At 43.7% G+C, this 26,395-nt stretch overlaps 1 protein-coding gene across 1 annotated transcript in view; it reads left to right on the top strand.

Annotated features, from left to right (window-relative positions):
* LOC132657110 (grainyhead-like protein 2 homolog) overlaps nt 1-26,395 on the top strand; it is a 51,792-nt gene that overhangs the window by 11,407 nt on the left and 13,990 nt on the right. Inside the window, exons 3-7 of the mRNA XM_060393329.1 lie at nt 8,401-8,559; nt 16,586-16,673; nt 17,050-17,189; nt 19,418-19,449; nt 25,676-25,770. Coding sequence (XP_060249312.1) covers nt 8,401-8,559; nt 16,586-16,673; nt 17,050-17,189; nt 19,418-19,449; nt 25,676-25,770 — 514 coding nt within the window. The remainder of the gene's footprint in view (nt 1-8,400; nt 8,560-16,585; nt 16,674-17,049; nt 17,190-19,417; nt 19,450-25,675; nt 25,771-26,395) is intronic.

Raw genomic sequence — 26,395 nt, 5'->3', positions numbered from 1 at the left:
ACTTAAATTCCCACAACAGGGAGCTTGTCAATGTGTGAAGCAGTCACTGTTAGGCAGTGTCCAAGGCCCTCCTCATCCTAGTATGCTGCTGTGTAAGATCCAATGGGGTGGCAGAGCTGAACAGTGAAAATTGGAGATGAATGGACTCTCTGGCCTAGACATCCCTCCTGCTAATGCTAAGTTCTGTGGAGAAGTAGACTTAATCATTTTATTTTATTTTATTTTATTTTATTTTATTTTATTTTATTTTATTTTATTTTATTTTTTGGTGAGACAGGGTTTCTCTGTGTTGTTCTGGCTGTCTTGGAACTCACTATTTAGACTGGGATGTCCTTGAACTAAAAATCCCACCTTCCTCTGCGTCCCAGTGCTGGGATTAAAGGCATGCACCACCAGTCAGCCGATTTGATATTTTAAAAATAAATTTACCTTGATTTAATGTTTGTTTAATCATTGAGGCTTATAAACTGGAGTCATCTGAGGTTGGCTTTAAAAACTCCCTGAGGAAAAATTTGGCCAGGATAGGGTAGTGTCCCCCTGAAAGAGCAGGGTTGGGGGCCCCTGTGGTGCAGTAGAGCTACCTGAGCAGTGCACAGGGGTGGCCTGCTTGACTGCTCTGGCTCTGAGGAAGAACAGTTACAAAGATGAGCATCATGGAGGTTGGCTGTGGGCTGTGGTGGGTGGCGAGGTTGGGGAAGCTCCTTACTTTTGCTTGTATGGCTCCTTTCCGGTTGAAAAGTATGGCCTCATTTAAATACCATAGCACCAAAGTGGGGATTATTAGAGCTTCTCAAAAGACAGGGTCTGCAAGAAGGAGGGCTGGCTGAAGGAGCTTCCTTCTGCTCCTTCCTTCCTTCCTTCCTTCCTTCCTTCCTTCCTTCCTTCCTTCCTTCCTTCCTTCCTTCCCTCCTTCTCCCTTTCTCTTTCTTTCTTTTTTTCATTCTTTCATTCTCTCTCTCTGTTTTTGTTCAAGACTTTCACCCTGCTCTCAGCTGTAGAGAAAGCTGGCATCTTCTAACCCCCTCACTGCAGGTGACCCCACTTACCACATGCATTGGAGGTTGTAGCCGAAGCCTCTGGCTCCCTGGGGAGCCCTGTGCCCTTTCACTACTAGCCTGCCTGGCCCAGGTTCGTCTTACATTTTTAATGTTTCTCTCACCTACTCTGGAAGGGTGTGAACCCTGCCACTCCGGAGCCCCACTGCTTTTCTCAGGTCTCACTGGGCCTCTTACTGGGTACTGTGGCCCACACCTACTTGTCCCACTTGACGCATGACACACAGGCCCCAGGGCAGCTTCGACACTGATTCCAGGGATCTCCGCATCCCGCAGCCTTTGTTCTCACCCCTGATTCCTACAGGAAGCCTTCCCAGTTAAGCTCTTTACTTCTTTGCAAGTTCTCATAGCAAGTATGGTTTGTATTGTTCAACTAATTATGCTTGTTCCACAACACTGACTAGAACTGGGCATGAGCAGTGCTCTTGTCCCAGGAGCAGGGCCTGCTGTTAGAGAGCCTCTGTGCTTCTCATCTGTAGCCCTTCCAAGGGTGTGAGCATGTGTGGATAGGGAGGTGGTTAGCTGGACGGACAGACAGACAATCATGCTGAGTATGTTGTTGGTCTTATCGTAGCTATACTGCTACCTCAGTCACTAGGTAGGTAAATGGGCACGCAGACACGCTGTCAGGTAGCTTCAGAGGGTATATCCGGTCAGCAGTGACCCACTGTGTTGTCTTGACAACTTCAGCTACTCTGTCAGTCTCAGCTTCTAGGTACTATTATGAAAGCACGATTGTGCATAAAGGAAAAATGCATATTTGGAAAAAAATTATGTTTCTTAACTCATTGAGTAAATACTTGATGAGGAACCTGATGAGCAACTTGATGAGGAATACTTGATGAGGAGCCTGGCAGAATGAAGCTGACCTGAGACAGAGAAATGGCCTTTTGGGCTTTTGCCCTCATGGAACAGGTAACTAAACACATTAAATTCAAATACTATTCAGTGTATGAAGAAAACAGAAAAGAGAAATGCAGTCAAGTATGCCTCTGGATGGGAAGGAGAGAAAAGTAACTCTGGCTTGTGTGTCTGAAGAGTTAGTATTGAACTGAAGTCTCAAAGGGGGCGGGGTAGTCGTCCAGTCGTCCAGTGTGGATCTGCAGAGACAGCAGACCGAAGTGCCCTGAAATGGACCAGATTTGACGTGCTCTGAAAACAACAACAAAAAACACACTGGTGGTGGAAAAACAGAAAAACCATGGCAGGGTAGAATGTGAGAGCAACTCAAATGTTCATCTGTGTGTATTCAGACGCACTTGTAGCATGTGTAAAAAATAAATACATTGTAAGAATGAAAGATAAAACAAAAAAAAAGAAATACAGTAATCATATCTACAAGTGCTGTATAATCGGAGGCTTCAGGAAATCCTGAACAAAACAGCAAAGGGGCCTGAGAGCAGGTGTGGGGGCTGGTCTTGCCTTGCTATCCTCACCTCTGAGCACACTGCCAGCACAGGAGGATGCTTGTCACTGCTGGGTGAGTCACAGCGTGAAGTGAGCGATAGCTCACATTTTATTATGTTCTTGCTTGGCTAGAGTTTACTCTTACTTTTTTTGCCTGTTTCATTTGTCATTCCATCTGCACTCATGTGGAAGAAAAATGACAAAATGTAAGGAAGCTATCTAAAGGTCTTTAATAAGAACCAAGAACTAATCCCAGCACCTGGGAGGCAGAGGCAGAGGCAGAGGCAGAGGCAGAGGCAGAGGCAGAGGCAGAGGCAGAGGCAGAGGCAGAGGCAGAGGCAGAGGCAGAGGCAGAGGCAGAGGCAGAGGCAGAGGCAGAGGCAGAGGCAGAGGCAGAGGCAGAGGCAGAGGCAGAGGCAGAGGCAGAGGCAGAGGCAGAGGCAGAGGCAGAGGCAGAGGCAGAGGCAGAGGCAGAGGCAGAGGCAGAGGCAGAGGCAGAGGAGGCAGAGGCAGAGGCAGAGGCAGAGGCAGAGGCAGAGGCAGAGGCAGAGGCAGAGGCAGAGGCAGAGGCAGAGGCAGAGGCAGAGGCAGAGGCAGAGGCAGAGGCAGAGGCAGAGGCAGAGGCAGAGGCAGAGGCAGAGGCAGAGGCAGAGGCAGAGGCAGAGGCAGAGGCAGAGGCAGAGGCAGAGGCAGAGGCAGAGGCAGGAGGATCTCTGAGTTCAGGACAGCTAGAGCCACATAGTGCGATCCTGTCTAAGGAAGGAGAAGGGGAGAGAAGAAGGAGGAGTGGTGGGAGGAGGAGAGAGGGAGAAAGGGAAAGAAGGAAGGGGAGGAGAGGGAGGAAGAAGAAAAAAGAGGAGAGAAATTGGCACCAATACACTTACTTATTTATATAATATTTATGAAGGGAGAATGGGTTCTAGTGTTAAACTTATTTCTTGGTGCACACCCTACCTGTGGTTATTGCAATAAACCTGTGTGATTCTTTAGATGAGTTCTTTAGGATCCTGAGTATTAGGAAATACATTAATATATAAATAGCCTTTAGCCAGAAAGATAGTACAAGTACAAAATTCAATTTGTATGAAGTCAAATAAATCCATGACACTGAATCATGGTTGTGAGGATTTAGTTTTAAATCTTAAATTGCTTTCTAAATTAAATCAATTAAAGATAGGGTTGACTGTTTCTATTGGAAAGCCCAAGAAACAGTGGAAATTAACAATGAGATCATGGGTTGGCTCTGAAGCTCCCTGCTGTGTTTATTTTAATAAACTGTCTTATTTGCCTGGTGTGCAGCTGGGGTTGAGACCTCTGCAAAGTCACTTTTATGTTCGAAGCCACAAAAGGGGAATTGTCACTCACATGTAACAAGTGATTTTATTTTTAAAAAGTCACATGCTTTAGACTGCTTTTTCTGGGGAAGGTGTCTAAAAAATTATCTGCTTCACTCTGAACATGTGAGGAAATTGAAATGGTGTCTATTATTTGCCTGACTGCACAAGATTTAATTAGTCTTCCTGAAGAAGGAAAAGTGTGCTTCTAGAATTAGAGGAATCCACCTGAGGTTTGGGAAGGATGTAAGCAGAGGCCGCACAATTGTGTGTAACTCAGAGACAGGTCAGCTATGTACCGAGTCCATCTGCTCTTTGCATAGCCTGAGCTCCTGTTGAAGCTAGAAATAACTTTCTGTGCTTGACATTTAGATGAACATTCAGGGGGTGAAATCATGCTTTGTCCTCAGCTCTGCAACACATTTACGTTGGGTTCTTTGTAGGTCAACTTAGGGGAAAGTTGCTCTTGTGTTTGCCTACTGCTGATGGAGCTGTGGGACATGGTTGGGTTTGCAAAAAGAAGCAAATGCTTATCAGCTCCTCGGCCAAGGTTTCAGTTAACAGCCTTCTGTGCCGCCCCACCCCCACTTCCGTTAAAGTGCAAGCATTTGAATTTTGAGTGTGGCACAGCCAGGCTGTGATTGATGCCATCAGACCCTGAAACTGCTTTCCAGGAGGTGGCCAGGAGAAGGAAGCGCTGCTGAGCCCAGCACAGCACCCTGCATGCTGGGCTGACCCGAGAGATGCCAGCACAGAAGGCAAGCTCCTTTTATGGGATCAGGCTGCCTTGAGTCTGAGCCACTCTGGGCCTTCTGTGGAGACCTTTCTCTTTTAAGAGCATTAAATCTAAATATCTCCCTGTTGAACTCTATTGGCTTTTAAGGACCTTGTGTACAGGGTGATTGACTTTTATGGCTCCTCCAAGGATGACTGAGTCTATTTATTGCCAGTGAGCATCCGTTATCTCATTGGCTCTAGATGACTAGGCTACTTAAGTGGTCCTTGTAAATAGTCATGATCTGTTGCTCTAGCTCTCTTAGGTCAGACTTGGAGATGACAGACCATAGCTTTTCTTCCTAGCTATCATTGACCCTCAGTGAATGACATGCAAATTAGCAAGCCAGTCATGTAGGAAATATCCACCAGAACATTGTCTTCTCTTCTACTAGGCAGACCTATAGATGGAGTCTGGAGTGATGGTGGATTACATCAGGGAGATCTTTGTGAAATGCAGGGCCAGAATTAGGGACAACCACTAGTTCAGCAGAGTGAGCATTTTGTTTGCTGATACAAAACTGCATTCTGGCCTAGATCATCCCATTGGCAGCAATAGAACAAGTCAAGTGTGCCTAGAAAAGGACGCCTCCTTCCTGACCATCACATCAGTGGTCACGTTGCTACTGTAATCTTTAAGACACCAGCACGTATCTCTCACCCCATCTCACCCCTGCCTTCTGTGGTTGCAGGGCACAGAGCTTGCATATTTGTGTTGCTGCAGCCTCAGGAAACTTAAGATGTTTGAAAACATTTGCTGCTTAAGTGAATGTTAAATAAAATTTCTCTGTCATTTAGGGACTCTCCAAGGTAGCATTTTCTGTTACTGTGACTGTTATGGACAGAATATTTCTACGCTGGAAGTTTGGAAGATGCATCCTGCCTGCCATAGTCTTCATTACTCAGGCATTTGCATCTTCAGTTGATCTCACCCCCCTGCCCCCAGGCTTCTTTAGATTCTGTGAGGCCCCTGCTCAAATCTAGAGTATCTGTGGCTTATGTTTCACTAGTTTCCTCCAGGCTGAGGACTTTGTTCTGCGGGACCTCTGCTAACACCTCTCTTGTACTCGACCACTGTATGATGGTCATTGCTGAACACTGGTTGCATTCTCCTTGAATTGTTAGCTTCTGTCTCTTTCTAAGATCCTACACCATTTAATGCATTGTGTGCTTCACTGTGTGCTTCCATGGATACTTATAGACTGAATAAATGAATGAAAAGAATGAATGAGTGAAATGAATGTATATATTTAAAAGTATCTTTTCTTTATTTTTATAATATATAACATGATATTACAGGGTATATAAAGAGCAAAGCAGGGAAATTAAACTATGTATTATACAGTTATTCTTTCCCTTCCTGTGCACATGCACCTATGCCTGTGTCTGTGTACAAAGCCGCTAAAATTTATTGTACACCATGCCTGTAATTCCAGCTCTAGAGAGCCTTAATCAGGAGGATCACCACAAGTTTAATACTAGCCTGGGCTAAAGAGGGAGCTTCAAGTTTCAGGTGACCTTGAGCTGCCAAGGGGACCCTGTCTCAAAGACAAACAGATGGAAAAACATTTCTTTAACACAAATCCAATGTCTCTCAGAGTACCCACACATTAGATCTCTAGACGTACAGTGAGACAGAGTACCTTTAGTATTTGTTTTTGGGTTTTGGCTAGAAAGGTGGGAGCTAGTGGCACAGCTGGCAAAGTTGTTGTAATTAGCACATCATTGAAACTTGTCAAATGTCCTTAGACACTCCTGATGGGCATAAGGAGGAGCTCACAGGTAAAAGGATGTGTGAAGAGGTGAAGCACTGACAATTAGATGCCTGGTGGTGTAAATTACTAAAAGTCTACAGGGTATCAAACAGATCAGCCCAGTACCTAGGAAGAACTCTGTGGCCTTCATTTTCCTTCAGGGCAACTCTAGGCACTTTCACAGAGGCACAAAGGTTTTGACATCCATCAAAAGCCCACTTTTGATGAGATAACACTTTTGAAACTTTGTGTTACACATAATAATATATGTCCTGGTCCACCCCTGTCCCTGCTACCCTTCCTCCTAGTTCTTGTCAGTGTTCTTTGCTCATTCCAATAAAAATCACTATTACATAGTGTCTATATTAGTTTGTGTCACAATGACCAGAGCACCTGTTAGAAACAGTTTAGTGGAAGAAAGGTGTTTTGTTTTTCTTTCTTTTCCCAGAGTTTCAGAAGGTCCCAGTGCATTGTGGGTGGGAGGCATCATGGTAGGAGTGTGTGGCAGAGGCTGTTCAGATCACGGTGGACCTGAAGGCAGAGAGCATGCCAAGAGCCAGGGGCTGGCTATATAACATAGGACCCAGAGACAGAGTTCCCAGCCAGGCCACTTCCTAAAGCTTTCATAGCCTCTAACAGCACTCATCTCTGGGGGAATTGTAGATGCAAACTATGAAAATGCCATCTTTTGGCTGTGACCCACCATTATGTAGAACAGGGTCATTTTTAGCTCATTTACACTCATCCTCTGTCTTTACCAATCCTTTACAGTGAAACTTGTTTTTTTATTCTGTTAATCAAATAGAACTCTCAAAAACTGATTAGAGTTTCTGTCCTGTTGGCATCATGTCATTTCTATTGTATATTTTTTGTTTGTTTGTTTGTTTTTTAGCTTGAAGGTTTTAAAAGTTTTTCTATTGCATTTCCTGATGCCACATGTTATAAGATGAGGATTTAGTTTGTTCAGAATCTTGCTATAATTCCCAGGTTGCACTGGTCCTCATGATCCTCCTGACTCAGCTCCCTGACTGCTGGATTACAGGTGTGTGCCACCACTTCCTGTTAACAGGAGGAGGTTTATGCTGTTATTTAATCCCTCCTGTTTCGTTTCTTGCCTTTGCCAGCTCCTCTTCTTCACTAATGTGGAGTAGGTTAGCATTTAGATTTTCTTTTTCAGGGAGAGGGCTTGCAGGCACTTTAATGGGACCATTGAACATGGCAAGTATTGAGTGACATGTATGAGGCCCCTTAGCTGGTTAATGCTACTAGAGGCTGAAGTCGGGGCTTTTGACTTGCAATCTAGTGGGATTCCTGTAAGTTCAGTTATCTAATGCTTAGTGAGTTCTTTGCTAGGCATTGTATTAGGTGCCAGGTCATATTAAATAATAAGAAATTATTCCAGACAAACTTCACGCTCCTCAGTCAAGGAAGGAAGTTTTACAAAACATAACTGGGTTTCAATGCTATTCTATTAAAAAAGAATAGTTATCTAATTATTATTATTTTTTATCCTGCAGGTCAGAGGTTAGGGAAAGTTATAACTAGAAGTGTCAACTTCTTAGATTAATTGACTAATTTAGTACGTGGGTGTGCCTGAGTGTATGTATGTGTGCCACGTGCATCCAGGAGCATATAGAAGCCAGAAGACGGTCTCAGATCCGCTGGAACTGGAGTTACAACAGTTGTGCACCACCGTGTGGGTCCTGGAAATCAAACCCTAGTCCTCTGCAAGAGTAGCAAGTGCTCTTAACTGCTGACACATTTCTGTAGCCCCAGAAGTGGCGATTTTAATATACCAAGAAAATAACCTAGTTAACTCATTTATAGTGATGTGCTTTCTAGACAGTCATTTAAATTGTCTATTTCAAGTTCAAATATCAAAGCAAATTGTTTAGAAGTTTACAGCCATATAATGTTTTGTGCATCTGGCAGGATTCTATGGGAGAGTATTGAACAGTTATCAGTTGTCCTTATAGGTTTGTGTAGGATTTTCACTTCACATGCCTGCCTGCCTCCCTCTTTGAAGGTCCTCTGCATGGCAGTTTGTGAACTTTCTTCTTTTTCTGCCTCCTTCAGATTTTCATCACAGTGAATTGCTTGAGTACAGATTTCTCCTCCCAGAAGGGCGTGAAAGGACTTCCTTTGATGATTCAGATTGACACATACAGTTACAATAACCGCAGCAATAAACCCGTTCACAGAGCGTACTGCCAGATCAAGGTCTTCTGCGACAAGGTGAGTAAAGACAAATTTGTCAGAAAGGTTCTGTTATGGCTAGATGTTCTTTTTAATGACATTTCTCCCTTGTCGCTGTTCTCGGCCAACCACAGAGACATGGCAGTCTTTTATTCTCAAGTCCTGTTAGATATTTAGGGAGTCACCAATCCACTGTCCTTTGTCTTGGCTCTTGCTGTTTTCAGTATTTTTACCATTAATTTAATGACTGGCATTGCCCTGGGGCTTAGTTCTCTCAGGCTGATAAAACAAAATACCTGAGGCTAGGTGGTGTGAGCAATAGAAATGTACTTTCTATGGAAACCTCAGCGCTATGAGTTCAGTCCCTGTGAGGGACTTCCTGGCTGCCGGTAGGCATGTTCTTTCCTTGTGCTCACATGGAAGAAAAAGAGAAGAGCTCTCCTGTGTCTTTTCACGGGACACTGTCACATCAGGGATCAGCCTCATCACCTCACCAGCGTTAAGGGCTTCGCTTCAGCACATGTCGGGTGAAATGAGGGAACCTTCAGTTTGTAGCATACTGTGCTTTGGTCCGAGCGTGCAGCTGAGATGACAGATCTGGAATATCCGCTGGGTGTAGACACTACTGTAGAACACACATTGCAATCTTGGCCATTTGTTGAGTTGCATGGGGCCTCACCTAGAACTTTCAGGACTAGAAACCTTGCCTACAAAATAAGTTCATCATTTCTTACACAGCACACAGTGCTTTCATCTCCATGATTGCTACTATAAACTTTAACAGAATAGTTAGAATAAGAAAGCTTCAACCCTGAAGGTCAGGTACAAGAGATGGTCACAGGTGTGAGCACGTGTACTGATCATTTGACAGCCTGTGTGAGGTCAGCCTCTGTGAGGGCAAGTAACGGAGCCTAAGGTACTCGTTGGAAAGCACCAAGGGGCCTTCTGAGGACAGGGTGTGAGGTGGGCTGGGGGAAAAAATTCTAAAGACCCTAGCTGGCTGGTGTGTGCAAAGGGACTGACATTGCTATGTTGTTTTGCATGAGAAGTTACAATGTAAAGCCCTGATCTAAAGGGAAAACCCTGTTCTGGGCAAAACTGGTAAGAGTAAAATCAGCTGCTGGAGTGGGCAAACAGGTGGCCGGGAAAGAAAAGCACAAAAGAAAATTAAGATAGGAAGGGACACTCTCCTGGTTAGTTTTTGCCACACAGCTGGAGAGTTTTCTCGTAAGAGAAGGGCCAACCGAGAAAATTCCTCTAGCAGATTAGCATGTGTGTAAGTCTAAGGAGCATTTTCTTGATTGATGGGTGATGTGGAAGGGCTTAGCTTACTAAGGGCTTAGCTTGCTAGCCCTGGGCAGGAGATCCTGGGTATATAAGAAAGCAAACTGAGCAAATCTTGAAGAGCAAGCCAGTACGAGACATTTCTTCATGGTCTCTGATTCTGTTCCTGCCTCCAGGTTCCTGCCTTGAGTTTTTCTCCCTCAGTGATGGCCTGCACCTGTAAGAGGAAGTAAGCCCTTTGCTCTCCAGGTTGCTTTTGCCGTGGTCTTTATTGTAACAATAGAAAGCACACAGAAATGTCTATCTATACTCTGTATTTATATACAGAGTAGGCCATCTTATAAAACAGAAGACTAGGGGCTGGCTCAGTCCTAAAGAACACTTGCTGCTCTTGAAAAGGACTCAGATTCAGTTTCCAGTAACTGACAGCTTTACAGCCATTGGCAACTCCAGTTTCAAGGGATCTGGTACCCTCTTCTGGCCTCTGTGGGCACCAGGCACTCATGTGGTGCATGTACACATGTGCAAACAAAACACTCCCCAAAATAAAATGAATAAACCTTGAAGCAACAATAACAGTGCGCTTCTTTGTATTACTGTGTGAACATTTAAGAAGAGGGATTGTAGGTTACAAGCCTCAGGGGAGAACTGTCCTGGCTTCTCATGTTGCCCAAAGTGACTCCGAAAATAGCCCCCCCCAAAAAAAAAAAAACGCATTTCATTAAAAACAAGATTAAGGTCAGACCAACTTCCTTATGAACAGTGAATGAACATCATGAAGCTACTACCACCCAGCAGATGAAAAACAGCCCAATATCTCAAGGTGAGCCAATGAATCTCGCTAACAGGAAGCTTGAAAACCATGTATATGAAGAATAGACCTATGCTTGAGCTCAGGCAAGAACTTGCAATAGAAGCAGAAATATTCCATAATGTACGAGAAGCAGCTAGTGGCTAGGCCAGTGACAGGTCATAAGGAGGTGCAGGTGGGAAAACAGCGCAGAATAGAAGGAAATTATAAAAGAGAGGAGTGAACATACCACAGACAAGAGCTAGAGATGACTGAATATTTGTAGAACAGTGGTCATTGAGAAGAACAAACCAAGAAAAAAAAACAATAAACTCCCAAGCAACAGAATACAACAAATGCAAAAATGGTACATCAGAACCATGGGAGAGTGTTTATACCGTGCTGGGGGAACTGGCTCAGGAAAACAATATGAAACAACAGCTATCAGATGGGCAGAGTGGCACACACCTTTTAACCCAGCACTAGGGAGGCAGAGGCAGGTGTGTGTCTGTAAGTTTGACCAGCCGTGTCTATATAGTGTGTTCCAAGACAGCCAGTGAGACTCTGTCTCAGGGGGTTAAAAAAAGAAAGCATAGCTATCAGACTTTGAAAAGATGAAAACTATTCTTTGGGCATTTAATTAAAGGAAAATAAATAATTAGAAGTGAATAGGGATATTTTTATCATCAAAAATTTCAACAGTAATACTATATCAGGAGAAAATAGTTATCTGAATAGAATAAAGTAAACCAAGGACTTTTTTTCTACCCAATTAACTCCAATGTAAAGAATATAGAAAAACACAAACTTCAAATAAAACATAAACGACAATATAACATCCCAATTCTGGTGAATATTCCTTCTCCCTAAATCTAGTAGAGAATAAACTCTAGACATGGAATGTGAAAGCACAGGTGTTATGCTGATGGAGGGCACACAGTTATCTGTAAATCGGAGAGTGCAGACATGTAGCCATCATGTAGCCATCAGTGTGGCCTACTACTACTACTTAGTCATAGGATGACTACTGAAAAGCTCAATAAACTGCAGGGAAATGGCTCAGTGGATAAGAGTACTTTTTATGTAAGCACAAGGCCCTAAATTTGAATCCTTACCACTAGTATAAAAATCTGGGCGTATTGCATGTGCCTGTAACATTGGGATTGTTTCTGAGGCATGTGGGTGTCCAGCCACTCACTGTAGCTTAAATGTCAAACTTTAGGTTCAATGAGAGACCTGTCTCAAGGCAATAAGTCAGGGCATAATAGAGGAGGACATTCCAAATGCTTCTCTGGCCTCAGAACACACTGAAGGACACTTGCACACAGCACACATACATACAAGTGAGGTAACAAAGACAGTGTAATCTCACTGGCTGCTTATAGGTATACACTGGTGACTACTTCAGATTAGATGATGGAGAAGAGAAATGAAAAGAGGCCCGTAGCTAATTCCATGCTACCCTTCATTCTTAAAGCTACACCAGTCTGTTTTAAATTGCCTGTTATAGCAATGAAATAGCACAGGGAGGAATGTGTCCCTGTGAGCCAAGAGAAGTGACAGCAGAGAGGAAATGGTTAAGAGAAGATAATAAAAGCCACTGGAATTGCACTGTAGGCACAGCTGTATAGCCCTTATAGAACCGAGGGACAGTTAGGTAGCCTCCAGAGCCCAGAGGCCATTTGACGCAACACTCAGTGAGTACATACACATGGGTCAAAGGCACTTGGCTGGACTCACGCAGCAGAGGAGCTGGGTCCAGACATAGATCTGTCTCAGTTCAGACTCCTTGAATCAATAGCTAACTTTATACACTGAATGTGAGAGTGACTACTGATCATTCAAAAAACCCAAAACTAAACAAACACACACACAAAACCCCAAACTTGTAGGGAGGAGAGTATTGCACTGTGGTTGTGAGCCTATGTCCTAGAGGAAAAGAGGCTTTAAGGGATAAAATGGGCTCATTATACCAGTTGTTTGCCAATTAAAAAAAAAAAAACAAACCTATTTTCATTCAGTTATTTTTCCTTTCAGTGAGAAAGGATGAGAAGGGGAATGTGTACGTTCCCTACCTGCCCCAAAGCTTTGTTTTTGAAGTCACATGGCGGGGCCTTAGGCTAGGAAAAGGTGGTTGGAAAAACCATTTACTTGTATGGCTATGATTTTAAACATTGAAAACCCAGAATGGATCACTCTCATGTACGCTTTGCCAATAAGAAAGGTCACATTCCTAATAGTTCCTGTTTTAAATGCCCTAATGAAGCATGATGGATTGGCATTTTTTTTTCAAGCAGTGAGTGATGACATAGGTTTCTGTATATTGCAGTGTTAAGGAGTGGGGAATGTCAAGAAACTCACATGAAGAAGAGTCTTAGGACCTTGTGGATGGGTTAACTGTAATTGCATCAGCTGCATCAAATTTGCCCTCTTAAATGAAATGGACTTCTTCCCTAAGTGTAGAAGTAATGTTTTCTGGAAGTTTTGGCGACAAGTACTCCTAGGAAATAAAGTGATGCAAGATCTTGGTGGAGGCAGATCTGTCTGTACTGAATGTGTAGTGCTTTTTTGGGTCTTACTGAAATCACAGCTTTATTTAGAAATGAGAATGACAGTTCCCCAAGAGTGTATAATGTGTTTCTAGTTCCTGAAAACTATACTGCACATATATAATTTTTTCCAAAAATACGCTTAATTCATTTTATGATCTTGTATAAAACCCCATATGTGGTAGCCACAGCTGGAGCCTAGGTCCTCTGAACTCTGGTGAGGGTTTTCTCAAGGTGGTCCATGAATTCCTGATGAGGTTATTTGATGAACACAGTCTTTCCCAGAGGTTCCAGGATCAAGAAGCTGTAGGACTTGGAGATGGCATGAAAGGTGGCCTTGATGGAGTTGCCCAGGGTGGCAGTGCAGCCCTGTCTTATGTTGGCGGTCATTAATACTGGCCATACTTAGCAGCTTTCTGGACACAGGAGCAGAGATGATGCCAGTGCCTCTCGGTTGGGGGGGACTCAGCAGTGTGGAACCACAGCTTCCTGTCACTCTGCATGGAACAATGTGGGGCTTGCCAATCTTGTTCCCCAACTAGCCTTTCCATACAGAAAGAGTGGAAAGCTTGGCCAAGATGATAGCCCCTCGGGTTTTGATTGGCTATATCCTTGGACCACTTAATACCAGGGCCAACATAACTATTCTAGTCCCCAATAGCAACTAAAGCCTTGAACTGGGTCCTCATTGCAGCATCTACCCTGGCAAGATCTTCAGAATCTCATCTTTTGGGGATGCTCTCAGGAAAAAGCTGATGGTCTAGGATTCCTTAATGGGTGGGGAGAAGAGGTAAATTGTCTCCAGGAATTCTATTTTCAAGTCCTTGACCAGGTGGCCCAGCTTGGTGACAGGGATCCACTCCTTGTCTTTGGCTTTACCTCCAGAAGCCTCATAGCTTCTATTATAACCTCAGTCCCCAAGGCTACTGCCAAGTCCTCTGCAGAAGCTGTTGTGGCCTTCCAAGCCTGGACCAGAGGTATTCTGCATCATCCACTGTTTGCTGTTTTCCTGAAGAGGAGGATGATATAGATAATTCTTAAACAATTCTTTCTTGGCTATTCTCAGAAATAGCACAAATAAAACCATTCTTTAAAAGTAAAATTTCTTGGGCTGTACCCATTTTTATTGGTTACTTTTCTCGTGCTAAGATAAAATGCCATATGGGTCCAGAGGGTTGAGTTTATCATAGCAGGTGAGGCATAGCAGTGTGAAAGTAAACATGAAAGTAGGAGCAGGAAGATGAGATGCAGGCATAGTGCAGAGAGAGAAAGTGGAGTGAGGTTTTAAACTCTCTTAAGCCCACCCCCAGTGATGCACTTTCTCCAATGAGCCTTTCTCCAATGATGCCAGCTTCCCAGGCATCACCACCAACTGGGGACCAAGTGTTTGCATACCAGGCTCTGGAGAATGTTCTCATTCAGGTCATTGCACTATCTGTCTGAGTTAGCCGTCTAGCACTGGGATAAAGCCCATGACCAAAAGCAGCAGGTGGGAGAGTGGGCTTGTTTCGTCTTATTCTTCCAGGGCACATCACAGAGTGAAGGCAGGGAAGGAGCTCACAGCAGGAACCTGGAGGCAGGAACTGAGGCAGTGGTTATGGAGGAGAGCTGCTTACTGACTTGCCCTGCTCCTGCACACCCCCTCTCCCCGGCTTGCTCAGCTTGCTTTCTTAGATCCAGGAGCCTGTGCCATGGCTGACACCACTGCCAGCAGGCTGGGCCTTTTCTCATCCATCAAGAAAATGCTCCACAGGCATTTTCTCAGTTGAGATTCTCTCCTATGACTTTAGCTTGTGTCAAGTTGATCAACAAACAAATAAAACAAAGCAAAAACACAGCAAACTAACCAGGGCAATATTCAGCATGATGAGTGTTTTTCACATGACACTAATACTTAAAAATAACACAAAATTTGACAATGAAAAAATAATTTGTATAATTTTGGGATGTGTCTTGAGTGAACTATAATTTATAGGGGTAGAAAATACATATTTGTATGGAATACTGAATTACACATAGCTTCCAACACATGGCAAAGTGCTCTGTATGTATCTAAGAAAAAATGTTGCCATTTCCCACTCCAAACTTGAAGTTGGTTTGAGCAAGGTGTTATTGGGGGCATTTAGAATTGATTTCTCTTTGTTTAAACACAAAGGCTCTACAAAAATCTGTGTTATTTTGATGAGATTTTTGTAGCCGGTGTATCTATATTTCTCTATGTTGTCCCTCTTGCTGTGGATTTCCATGGCCTGTAAGTATCAATGACACCTCAAAATTTAATGTAAAATAGCATAAGAACCGCTATTTCTTTGGTAGTTTTTGGTATGAAAGGTGCATTGTGATTGTCTGAGTCCCATCTATGGAAAACAGCAGTGGCCCATCCTTCAAGAACTCCCTCCAAAGCCATGGTGCTCTTGCTGAACCCAAGTCCCCACTGTATCCTAGTCTTGTCTGGCTTTCTGCTCTAAGTCAGTAAGACCAGTAAGAGTCAGTGTGACCAAAAGTGTATTTGGTTTGTCTGAAGGGTGCAGATTACTGGGTGCTTTATGTGGTGTGTGTCACTGTTTCCTAAACAGACTGCAAGAAAAGAGACTGTTAACATGGACCTAGGAAGCAGGTTTGGCTTGGTGTCCTGTGAATGTCACCTGTGAATTGTGAATTCATGGTGTACTTGAATTCTGCTGAAGCCAGAATGGAGGAAGCTGTGCTGGACGCCTTTCTGGGATCAGGAGAGGAAAACAGGTTAAGAAATGGCCCAAAAGAAATATGAACAGCAAATGATGCTGACACCAGGGGCAGCTGATCAGGTAGTGGAGCAGGAGAAGGCCTTGAATTTGGCTAATAAGAAGTCAAATTACAAAGAACAGGAGCACAGAAGTGAGTGAATGCATGTTTCTCCTACGTGGTAGAGTGAGCACCATCTCTAAGCATACAGGGAAATACGATAATTTCATGTGCAGAGTGATCCCGCATCTTTGTGTGGCTACAAAAATGCCCCCTTTATTTCTTCCTGTGATGATTTTTGAAAAAATTCATAACCATAGGCAGAGGAAAACTTGCCCTGGGAAGTGGCACTTGCCTGAAAGCTGTCTGTGCCTAGGAGCGGACGCCATGGGCCAGTGCTTAGGCTGTTCTATTAATAGCACTGAGCTACCCAGCAGGTGACACTGGGCCAGAGAACTCAGCCTGTTCTTTCCCCATGGATTCAAAAGCCAAGTTCATGGAGTAGGCATGAGACAGGAAGAGGCAGCAATCCGATGAGCTGGCCTTACAGGTCAGAATGTAGCATGAAGATCTGTGAGTGTTCTCATTTTGCTGAGGCAGGAGGCTTCCTGGCTTCCTCTTCCCATCTTCATGCTGTGTGTGAGAGAGAGAAAGAAAATGAGAATATTCTTTTATGCTCTGAAAACATACCTTGCTTGGTCTCTGTTTTCCCCATCAGGGAGCAGAAAGAAAAATCCGAGATGAAGAGAGAAAGCAGAATAGGAAGAAAGGGAAGGGCCAGGCCTCCCAAACCCAGTGCAACAACTGTAAGTCAACCCCTCCCCAATGCTGATTGTAGCCAGCAGGGTCCTTTGAAGAGACAGAAGAAGCTGGCTACAGGGGAAGGTATGAAGGCTCCAGGTGTGGCCTGCTTTGCCCCTACAGTGCAGACAGGGGCAGTGTTGACATGGAAAGCAAACAGAAGTCCTCCGCGGTATACACAGGACAGCTGGAAGTGGAGGAGCCTTCTACCCTCATTGTACTTCCCAGAATCCCATGCTCTTTTTGTTTATTTGGGCCTGGGGAAGGGCATTTGAAGCATAATCTAGGCTGCTGGGAAAGCTTTGGGGGAGGATCATGGACTTGGCTGACAGTGTTCATGTGTGCATAGCCCTGTTCTGTGGTTGTTGTGGTTTCGTGCAGCCTCTGACGGGAAGCTGGCCGCCATACCTTTACAGAAGAAAAGTGACATCACGTACTTCAAAACCATGCCTGACCTGCACTCGCAGCCCGTGCTCTTCATACCAGATGTTCACTTTGCCAACCTGCAGAGGACTGGACAGGTACTACTTTTGCTCACAGCCTCCTACTGCCCTCCTCAGGGTGTGCTGGTGTGTACGCAGAACAGGCCACAAAAATAAACTCAAGCAGCAGGGGAATGGCAACACAAAAAGTAGGTTTTTACAGAAAACATTGTCTTGGGAGGAAATACTGGCATGCTAAGGCAAAGAAAGGTGTGAGCTGTTATTAGAACATTGTTGACAACAGGACAGGAGAAAGCTCCTCATCTGCCTGTTCAAGTTGTGGTGTCTGTGAAGCAGACTCGGTCAGTGCACATATCGCCACCTAGTGGTGAGAGGTAAAACTGTTTCATACATTTCATACATACATTTGCCCAGAGGAGAGAAATTAAGATCTTGTCAACAATTTTTTCCTTAGCAAATTAGTAGTTCTCATTGAGTGGATAAATCATTAGTCATCTGAGGGAAAAAGAGTGTTAGATCTTCCTTCAAAAACACAATAGCCAAGTCCTATGGTTATATCTACAAATGAAATGAAGGATTGGAAATCAAATAAATATTCAATAATCAAATCATTATGACAGCTTAGTTTTGTGGAAGATTATGCAGACACTGAAATTTAATGATGAAAACTATGCATCCACAGGAGAATTAATTATGATTTTGTTCAATAAAAACTAAAAGGGTACTGGTGTGCTGGGTCTAGCACTCCAGTGCTGACGGAGCTAAACTGGAACTTGCTCAGGGTTTTTCCTGTGCTAACTGAAGACTGGTCCTCTATAAGGGAAGGTTTACAGAATTCTCGGGTGATGCTGATGTTATTTCCTTTACTCTTTAAGGTTACTTCTCCCAAGGGAGAAATGAAAACTGGAGAAGAAAGAAAAGATGATTCTTAGCATCAGCCCGAGTTTGTTTTGGCCATACTAATTGGGACTTTAATTTTGCCTCGTTTTGTTTTCTTTTGAATCCAGAATCCTTAGCTGAAAGGATTGTTTTGAGAAATAGGAGCATTATGACAAACTCAAGTCCCCTCACATTCTAAGTGCTGGGACTTGACATCAGCCTGATTTCTCAATCTTGCAGCTTCTCCTTTTTCTGGAGAATGTTTTATATAGTGACAAGGCAGCTGTACAAGCAGAGGATCATGGTGTGTGTGGGGGGGGGTTGCATGTGTGCATATGCATGAGTGTGTGTTTATTTGTTTCTCAGTTCATGATATAATATGACAATAAATATATTCATACTTTTTGCATGGAGTACATTTCTACTAAAATTCATTTTAACATTTCTATCTTGTCTTATTACATAGGAACCAATATATAAGAGGAAAGAATATGAATATTGTATCTTTTCCAGAAAAGACAGCCAGCAAGGCTGTGTGTGTGAGAGAGAGATGGTTGCCTGCATGTGGCACCACTGTCTGGCACTGTCTGCAGGATACTTCAGTTTCTCTAATTCTGATTGTGCTTGCCACTGCTCGTTCCTAATGACACTTGTCCTTGGAGATCTTCCTTTTGCCACATGACCTTTAGAGCATGAAGAGAGTTAATGAATGAAAAACTGAAATAAAAAGAGGAAGATGTGGCTCCCCTTAAAGTGTGGAGATTTTTATTGTATATGTAAAGGACAAAGCAGGCAGAGGGAGGAGTCCAGGCTGAACATGGCCAGCTGACTAAACGGGCAAGGAGAGAGAAGTAAGAGAGAAGCCAAGAGCTGCCACCAGGTTCAAGAGGCAAAGAAAGCCAAAATGGCTGAGTTACATGCTGTTGGAACAGGAAGTCCAGCCAAGAGAGGCGTGTAGGGGAGGGGTTGGGGTGAGGTATGTTGAGAGGAGCCACAGGTCCTGAGGGATGCTGGCCCGATTTGATATGTGAAATAGGCATCCCAGTTAAATATTTGTCCACCAGTTTCTTTGCTGACAGTTTACCCTTACATTTCTGTGGTGATGGGAAACCAGGGTAAGCCCCCTTTGACGAACAAACACCCGGGAGCCAGCACAGCCTTTCTAAAGAATGTGTTTAGATCTTACCAACAGATTTTCTTATTGTCAGGAGCAACATTTGGCAGAGAGCCAGAGTAACCTGATCAGATCAGACCAGCTTAAGCTAGAAATAGTCACATTTCTGAATTTACTTTATAAAATCTAACACACACACCATTGCTAATCAAATGTATCTTTTTTCCTCTTCACAGATAGTTTGTACAGTCAGACAACTCATTCAGATTTCTGTTTTATCCTGTCTGACATGAGCCTCTTGTTTTCCCCACAGGTGTATTACAACACAGATGACAAACGAGAAGGGTAAGAGCAGTCCTTCATTCTAAGCACATAATGTTTGTTTGTGGGGTGGCAATGCACCTTCCCAGCCTGGGCCACCCTGGGCAGGAGATGGGACCTTCCCGTGTGCTGTGACCTAGAATGGAGAGAGGGGCAACAGGTGGTCACCTTTTCCTGCAAGCCCATCTTCTGTGCCTTCCCTTTCTCCCTGTGATCTGCCTTTGACTAAATGGTAATTTTGCAAATGTGGCCCATCCCTTCTAGTGCACTGTTTGTTGAAATCTTTCTGATAGCTCTTGCTTCCCATCGTTTCATCTCAGCACAAGATCTGGTTGAGAGTGTAAAAGCCTTTCCTGCTTTCAAAGCTGCCCGAGACACAAACAGCTCCTGAAGCCTTACTCAAGGTGTTGAATGGGGCCTGAGTAGATTGAGAACCTGTTCACTGCCCTGTGGGTTTGGGGTAGGAAGTTGTCTTCTGTATCTTCCAGATGTGTCTCTCTGGCCCCATCTTTGCAGAGAATATATGCCCACCTATAAATGTTTAGGGGCAGCTAACTCTTCAGTGTAGTTTCTTTCCTTAACTCATTTTATATACTCAGAAGCTTGCAGGTATGAAAGGGCTGTTTTAAGGTCACGAGATGACTCTTCTCAGACACAGTAATGTTGGTAGCACATTCTCATGGGGTAGGTGTTGAGCTGCCTTCTATTTGAATATTGCCAGTGACGAATGCTCTCTGCATATGAGGAAGCTCATTATATTATTTCTAAGAGCTGGGTGGTTTCAGCTTTTAGAGTTTAAAGGAGGAAAACTGTACTTTGGCTTATTCTTTTGGAACAACATAGGGCAGAGGCAGGGGCAGATGCCAGAGCTGTTCCTCTGTGGCCTCTGCCAGTTAGAGAATGTCATTTAGGCTTCCAGTCTCTTGAATGACACTGCCTATGTTTAGTATGATCTTCTCTGGTTAATTAATTCTTTTTGGAAACATCCTGACAAACATACCCAAGAGTGTGTTTTACAAATCTTCTTAGGGTCTCTCATTTCATATTGGTTAACAGTTGAGATTATCATAGCACGTTCTCTCTGATAACAGTGTTCAACTTCTGTTCATTCACTCCTGCTCTGTTCTCTGGATAAGCCTTTTCCACCCTCAACATTCAAACTTCTATTCTTCCCTGAAACTGTTCTTAGTTAAAATATAATTTTATCTTTTAATATCTTAATTTCTCTCATGGGAGACTACTAAATTTATACAACAACAGCAAAAAAGGAGCATTTTGCCTCTGTGTAGGTTTGTGTACCAGTTGCATGCCTATTGCCCATGAAGGCCAGAAAATGGCATTGAATCCCTGGAACTGGAGTTACAGATGATTATGAACTGTGCTATGGATGCTGGGAATTAAACCCAGGTCCTCTGGAAGAGCAGCCAGTGCTTTTAACCTCATAGTTCTCCAGCCTGACCACTAAGTTGGTTTTGTTTTCTTTTTATTTGCTTTTGTTTTCTGAATACATGTGTTTAGAACCTCCTGAATTGCAGATTATGTTGGGAACTCTCTTATAATCCAAAGGCTATATTTTTCTCTTAAAGCAGGCTAAAACCACATTCATTCCTTAATACGTATTTTATGCTTATTGTTTGCATTAGTTGTGTATACCTAACATCCCAAGATAAATTTCCTACAAACCATAGTCAAACTTTCCCATTCCTATGTAAAACACTTCATAATTGGTGAAGGAAGTATAGCTGATATTGCTGGCTTTATTCCTGAAGCAGAAGTTTTCAAGTGACAGACCAAGGGCCAGATCTTCTTTTGGTGGGGGTGGGGGTGGGCAGGGTCTCAGTCTGTAGCCCTAGCTGCCTGGAACACACCATGTAGGCCAGGCTGGCCTTGAGCTCACAGAGATCTTCCTCCTGAGTGCTGGGATTAAAGGTGTGTACGCCACACAGCCTCAATCACCCATTTTGAATGGTCTACAGACTAAGATGGTTTCAATAGTTTAAAAACCTCCAGTGAAGACTGGCATTACATGATCAGTGATATGAAGTACACCCGAGCCTCTGCAAGGAATGTTTTTCTGGAACACAGCTGTATTAGTTCCTTCATGTGTTCTCTATGGTTTCTTTGGTGATACAGCAGCAGAATTGAGTGTTACAGTAAGAATCTGAAAAACCTTTGCTGCTGGGCCCTTTTTAGACAAAGTTTGCCACCTTCCATCTCAGAGGAAGACACTCTCAAAGGAATTAAATTAAATAACCCCCAGGCTGCTTAGGACTGGAACTTGTCCAGGACCAAATCTCTAAAATCAGTTGTAAATCCTTTAAGTATTGATTAGAAAGACAAGCATAGTGGCTCATGCCTCTAGTCCCAGAAATCAGGGATCTGAGGCAGGAGGATCAAACGTTTTGGCTAGCCCAGTCTGTCTAGAAAATAAAAACTCCCATTTCAAAAACAGAAATGGGTAGTTTGTTTGTTCTTTTTATCTTGGGACAGAAATACTCAAATTTCAGTTGGTTGGAACAAACAAGTGATTAGACCTATGAATTCTAATCTTTAAATCACATATTTTATAAAGAGACAGCATGGCATCATGAAAAGAATTTGGCTTGAGCTCAGGAAGCCAAGTCCATCCTCTGGACTGTTGTTTATCCACATGAAGCCTCATCCAGCCTTCCTGTCCCTAACCTCCATGTCCTCAGGTCTATACTGAGGGTGCTGTAGAAGGCTCTCTCTCTTACATCCCCAGCATTTGGCATTTTGCTTAGTGGTATTCCTGAGATAAAGTTCACAGGGAGTGTTATAAAGGGGAACTTTAGGAGAGTGTGAAGTGATTGTGCAGACCCATCAGCCTGTCTTTTGCAAGCTAAGTGGCCAGTGACCTACCTGTCACTCCACTGGTCTCTCCATAAGAGTTGCCTGTGTTGTTGCGTAGTCATCCATTCCAAGGACAGCCATGTCCTGTACTTCCATACATCTCTGATTGAGCAATGTGGGCAGGTTAGTGCCTCTGTGTTAATGCATGCTGGGTCCTTGGCTATTGCTATATGTTAAAGTAATAGCACTCCCTGGATACCTTGGCTAGGTTCTGAATGCTTTTATGTGTATTCTTTTCATAATAGGAAATCTCCCAGATTTCCTATTATCTCCCAGATTTCCTATTATCTGCCATTAACAGTGAGGAAAAAGGCCTTGAGAAATTTGGAAACTTCTTCAAAGTTGTCTAGCTGGTACATGATAGAAGCACAGGTTGAGCCAGTGCCTACCCATAATTCCCAGCACTCACCAATGTGCCTCCATTGCCCTGTTTCCTCAATTCTAGACCCATGCATGGCTGAGGGGAAGGCACAGGGGTGGGGGCTGGGCATATCCTATTGTGTAAGCTTTCTGGTCTTTACCAAGGCCTAACCTTGTTTCATCTCATGAGCTCTCCTGGCAGGGCAGACAGATCTCAGAGCTCTGAGGACACCGTGTGTGCTCATCTAGCCCTGAGGAGGTACTAACATCAGTGGCATTGTCACAGCAGCCATCAGGACGATGGATCAGGCCAAGCTTGTGATTTTGAGTTAGCTTCACTGTTTGCGGTAGTTAAAGAGGCTGGAGAATAACCCGCAGAGCGTGTCTGTGCCTTGTGCTCTCCAGAAGTTTCACCATAAGTCCTGGTAGCTTTGTAGCCCTCTCCATCCTTGCTCTTGTATCAGACCTAACATTTCTCAGGATTTTTTGGATGAATCTTAATATTGTTTGTTGCTTCCAAGGGTCTTGTTTTCCTTGTGATTAACCCCACAAGCCTATGGCTGAGTATGCTGCTGGCCCTGGGTTTTTCTAACTGATGGCCTCGTGATGGAGATGATGTCAGGGAAAGCTCTGCTCTGTTGCTCTCTGATCCTTTGAAAATGATTATATAGTGTCACTGAGCTGGGCACAAGAAGGCCTTCAGCCTGCATTCTTCTCATTAGAATGCGGGCAAGTCATAGCTGCCTTGTTTGGTTTTGCTTTGAAAAATAAATGAAACTACTGGATTCATAACATATAAAACTTACTGACTCCTACTGGGTTTATAGATTTGAAAGTGTTTGGCCTCCCAAGAGAAATGTGGTTTATCTGAGATACTATTTTAATGACAAAGCCTGCTGTGGCTTGGATTAAGTTGTTCTCAAAAGTCAACTGAACTGGAAAAAATATAAATGAATCTTACTTTGTGAAGCAGCTTGACTCACACAGCATGAGAAGGTATCTGATAACATTTCAGGCAATTTACCAGTTATTAACCTAATAGTGCCTGGCTGCTATGTGTATGGATTTTTTTTTAATCTTCTAGTTCTAAGTTCATGGTCACTAGTTCATGGTCACTACTATTACAGTTCTAAGTTCTTGGTCAGTTCCAAGAGGAGACAGTATCATGCCTGCTTTTATGACAAAGCAGCAAGGGCAAGGCAGAGGCAGCAGTGTTCTAAAAGTTCTTTACTGCCTTCAGGTGAGACCTGAGTCGTAGTTTTTTCCTTAGCTGTTTCTACTGTTTGACATAGAGGAAATAAAATAAGATGGCTCTTGATAGGCTATCCTCAAAAGCATCTCAGATTTCTTGGGTAGCTCTTTCATGAGATGGTTCCCTTGAAGGTGGCACATGCGAATAGCCTTTTTTCCTATTAGCTGAATCACAGTGTGGAAGGCTGATAACACATTTGAGCCTTCTGTCATTGTGGACACAAGGGCTAAGATTGTTCTTATTCAGCTGCCTCAGAGTGCTCGGGACGTAAGTGAGCAAGGTGGAGATGTGTGTTAAGAAACTCAGTTGGCTGATGCTCCCTTTGGAGGTAAATTAAGTACCGTTGGTTTTAGTGATATAAGCTTCCAACATGGATAGGAATGTTTTCAGACTGTCCCAGGTAGTGTGCATGTGCTTTTATAAGCTGGGTCCCTACCAACCCGACTTGCGAAGTGTTGAATGGCTCTCTGGTGGCAGGAAGCTCACTCAGGCAGGAGTCACAGTTTTGTGTTACCCGCAGGACTGGGGTTAATTACTGTGTCCATCTCCTATGTGAGACCAGGAGGTAGTGAGCTGTTTGCTCTGGGTGGAAAATCTAGTCTTCTCTGTTCTTGCCCTCAGCCTGTGATCATCAGCATCTTCATTGTCTTCATCTAGCACTTTGGTGGTGCTTCCCCTCAGTCCCCAACACTCATGGAATTCTCCCGGGAGCCTCCTGTAAATTTAGCATTTTTATTATTTTTTAAACCATGTGTGCATTGCATGTGGGTATGTACACGTATGTGCAGGTGTTAGTGGAGGTCAGATGCATTGGATCCCTCGGAGCTGGAGGACAGAAAGCTTAGCCCCCTGCTATGGTGCTAGGAACCTAACTCTGGTCCTCTACAAGAGCAGTGTACAGCCTTTATTGCTGAACCACCTCCCCAGCCTCCTTTTAAATTGTATTAAAGTAATTAATTTTATTTGCACATAATATTTGTACTTATTTATCTGGTGTGGTACGATCACTTGACAGTGTAAATAGTGTATACTGATCAATTTGGTGTAATTAATACTTCTAGTTCCTCAAATATTATCATTTCTAAGTCAACAGCCTCCTTTTAGGAGACTGAGGAGCAGGGAAGTTGAGCAACATGCCAAATTTGTACAGTAATAAACTACAAAGCAGGGATTTTAAATCCATCGAGGTGGTCTGACTGCTGAAGTCCTGTCCTAACCATTCTGCTAAGTGATTGCTAGACACTGCCTCATGGGCTAGTCTTCAGAGAAATGATCATTTTCTACAAGTCTGCATCTACGCCTGCGACTAAAGAATTGTAAATCTCCACTTTTCTGATTTCTCTTCTAATTCCCTTAGTCTGTCTGGAAAGCATAAGAACTTTGAAAGCAAATGCAGAACTGACTCCAGAGAGAATGTTCTGGTCTCAATGGAGTGGGTTGAACCTTCACTGTGGCAACCAGGAAAGGGAGAACTGTAGGAAGCCAGGACAGTCTTCAAGAGAGGTCTGTTGAAGTGGCCTGTGTTGTCTCCTGTCGGGAGCTCACCGTGGATGTGAGAGGCTGCTGCAACTTGGGTGCCATCAGCTTTTCCGTGGTCCTGACCTTCTGAACAGAAAAGGAGAGGCAGGCTCAGCAACCTCCCTTTTGTGGCTCCATCTTTCTCCCTCAGTGGGGATGGTGGTGTAGAGCCTGCAGGGGAGGACAGGTTAGTACCCTGTGGTGTGACACTCTCTGATGTATTTAACCATTTCTGCCTGTCTTCTCCAGCAGCAGCGTCCTTGTTAAACGGATGTTCAGGCCCATGGAAGAGGAGTTTGGTCCGACACCGTCTAAGCAGATTAAAGAAGAAAACGTAAAGCGAGGTATCTCTCCTTCCTGTGTGCCACTGGTGTGAAGGTTAGGGAGTGTCTTGTCAAGAACTCACTCCCTGAGACTGAACCATTCCCAATCCTGGTGGGCTTTCCCTCATATGGGAGGTTACAGGCTTTTCCATTACAGGCCTTGGAGGAACGGTTATGTGGCTCCCAACTCCTCCAGCAGGGAAATACATAGTTCAGAGGACATTGGCTCTGTGAGTGCGTCTCATGAACCAGTGATTCAGAGATATTCAATAGATAAAACAATTAACAACAAAAGGTTGGGCACGGCCATATGAGATGGTGGCTCCCAGTTCACCATCACTTGTTTTCACCTCCATTCCTTGGTGTCTTTTCCTCCCTGACTTTACTTAGGAATAGGGCAGAGTCATAGGGAAACTAGGAGTCACACTGGTGTGTGGAATTATATTTACAGCCTGGTAGCTGGTCCAATAACTATTTTTCAAAGCTTGTGAAACTGCCACCAAAATTGCCACTACAAATTGTATTGGCCTATAAGTAAAAGTTAAGGTATGGCTTCTGAAACTTTGAATTCAGACACAGAGGGCGCTGTAACCTACCAGCGGTAAGAACCACCTCCACGCTACCTCCAAGAGCTTCTCTTTGGAGA

The sequence above is a fragment of the Meriones unguiculatus genome, chromosome 10, assembly GCF_030254825.1.
Source record: "Meriones unguiculatus strain TT.TT164.6M chromosome 10, Bangor_MerUng_6.1, whole genome shotgun sequence".
Lineage (NCBI taxonomy): Eukaryota > Metazoa > Chordata > Mammalia > Rodentia > Muridae > Meriones > Meriones unguiculatus.
This window is presented reverse-complemented; position numbering and strand designations above follow the sequence as displayed.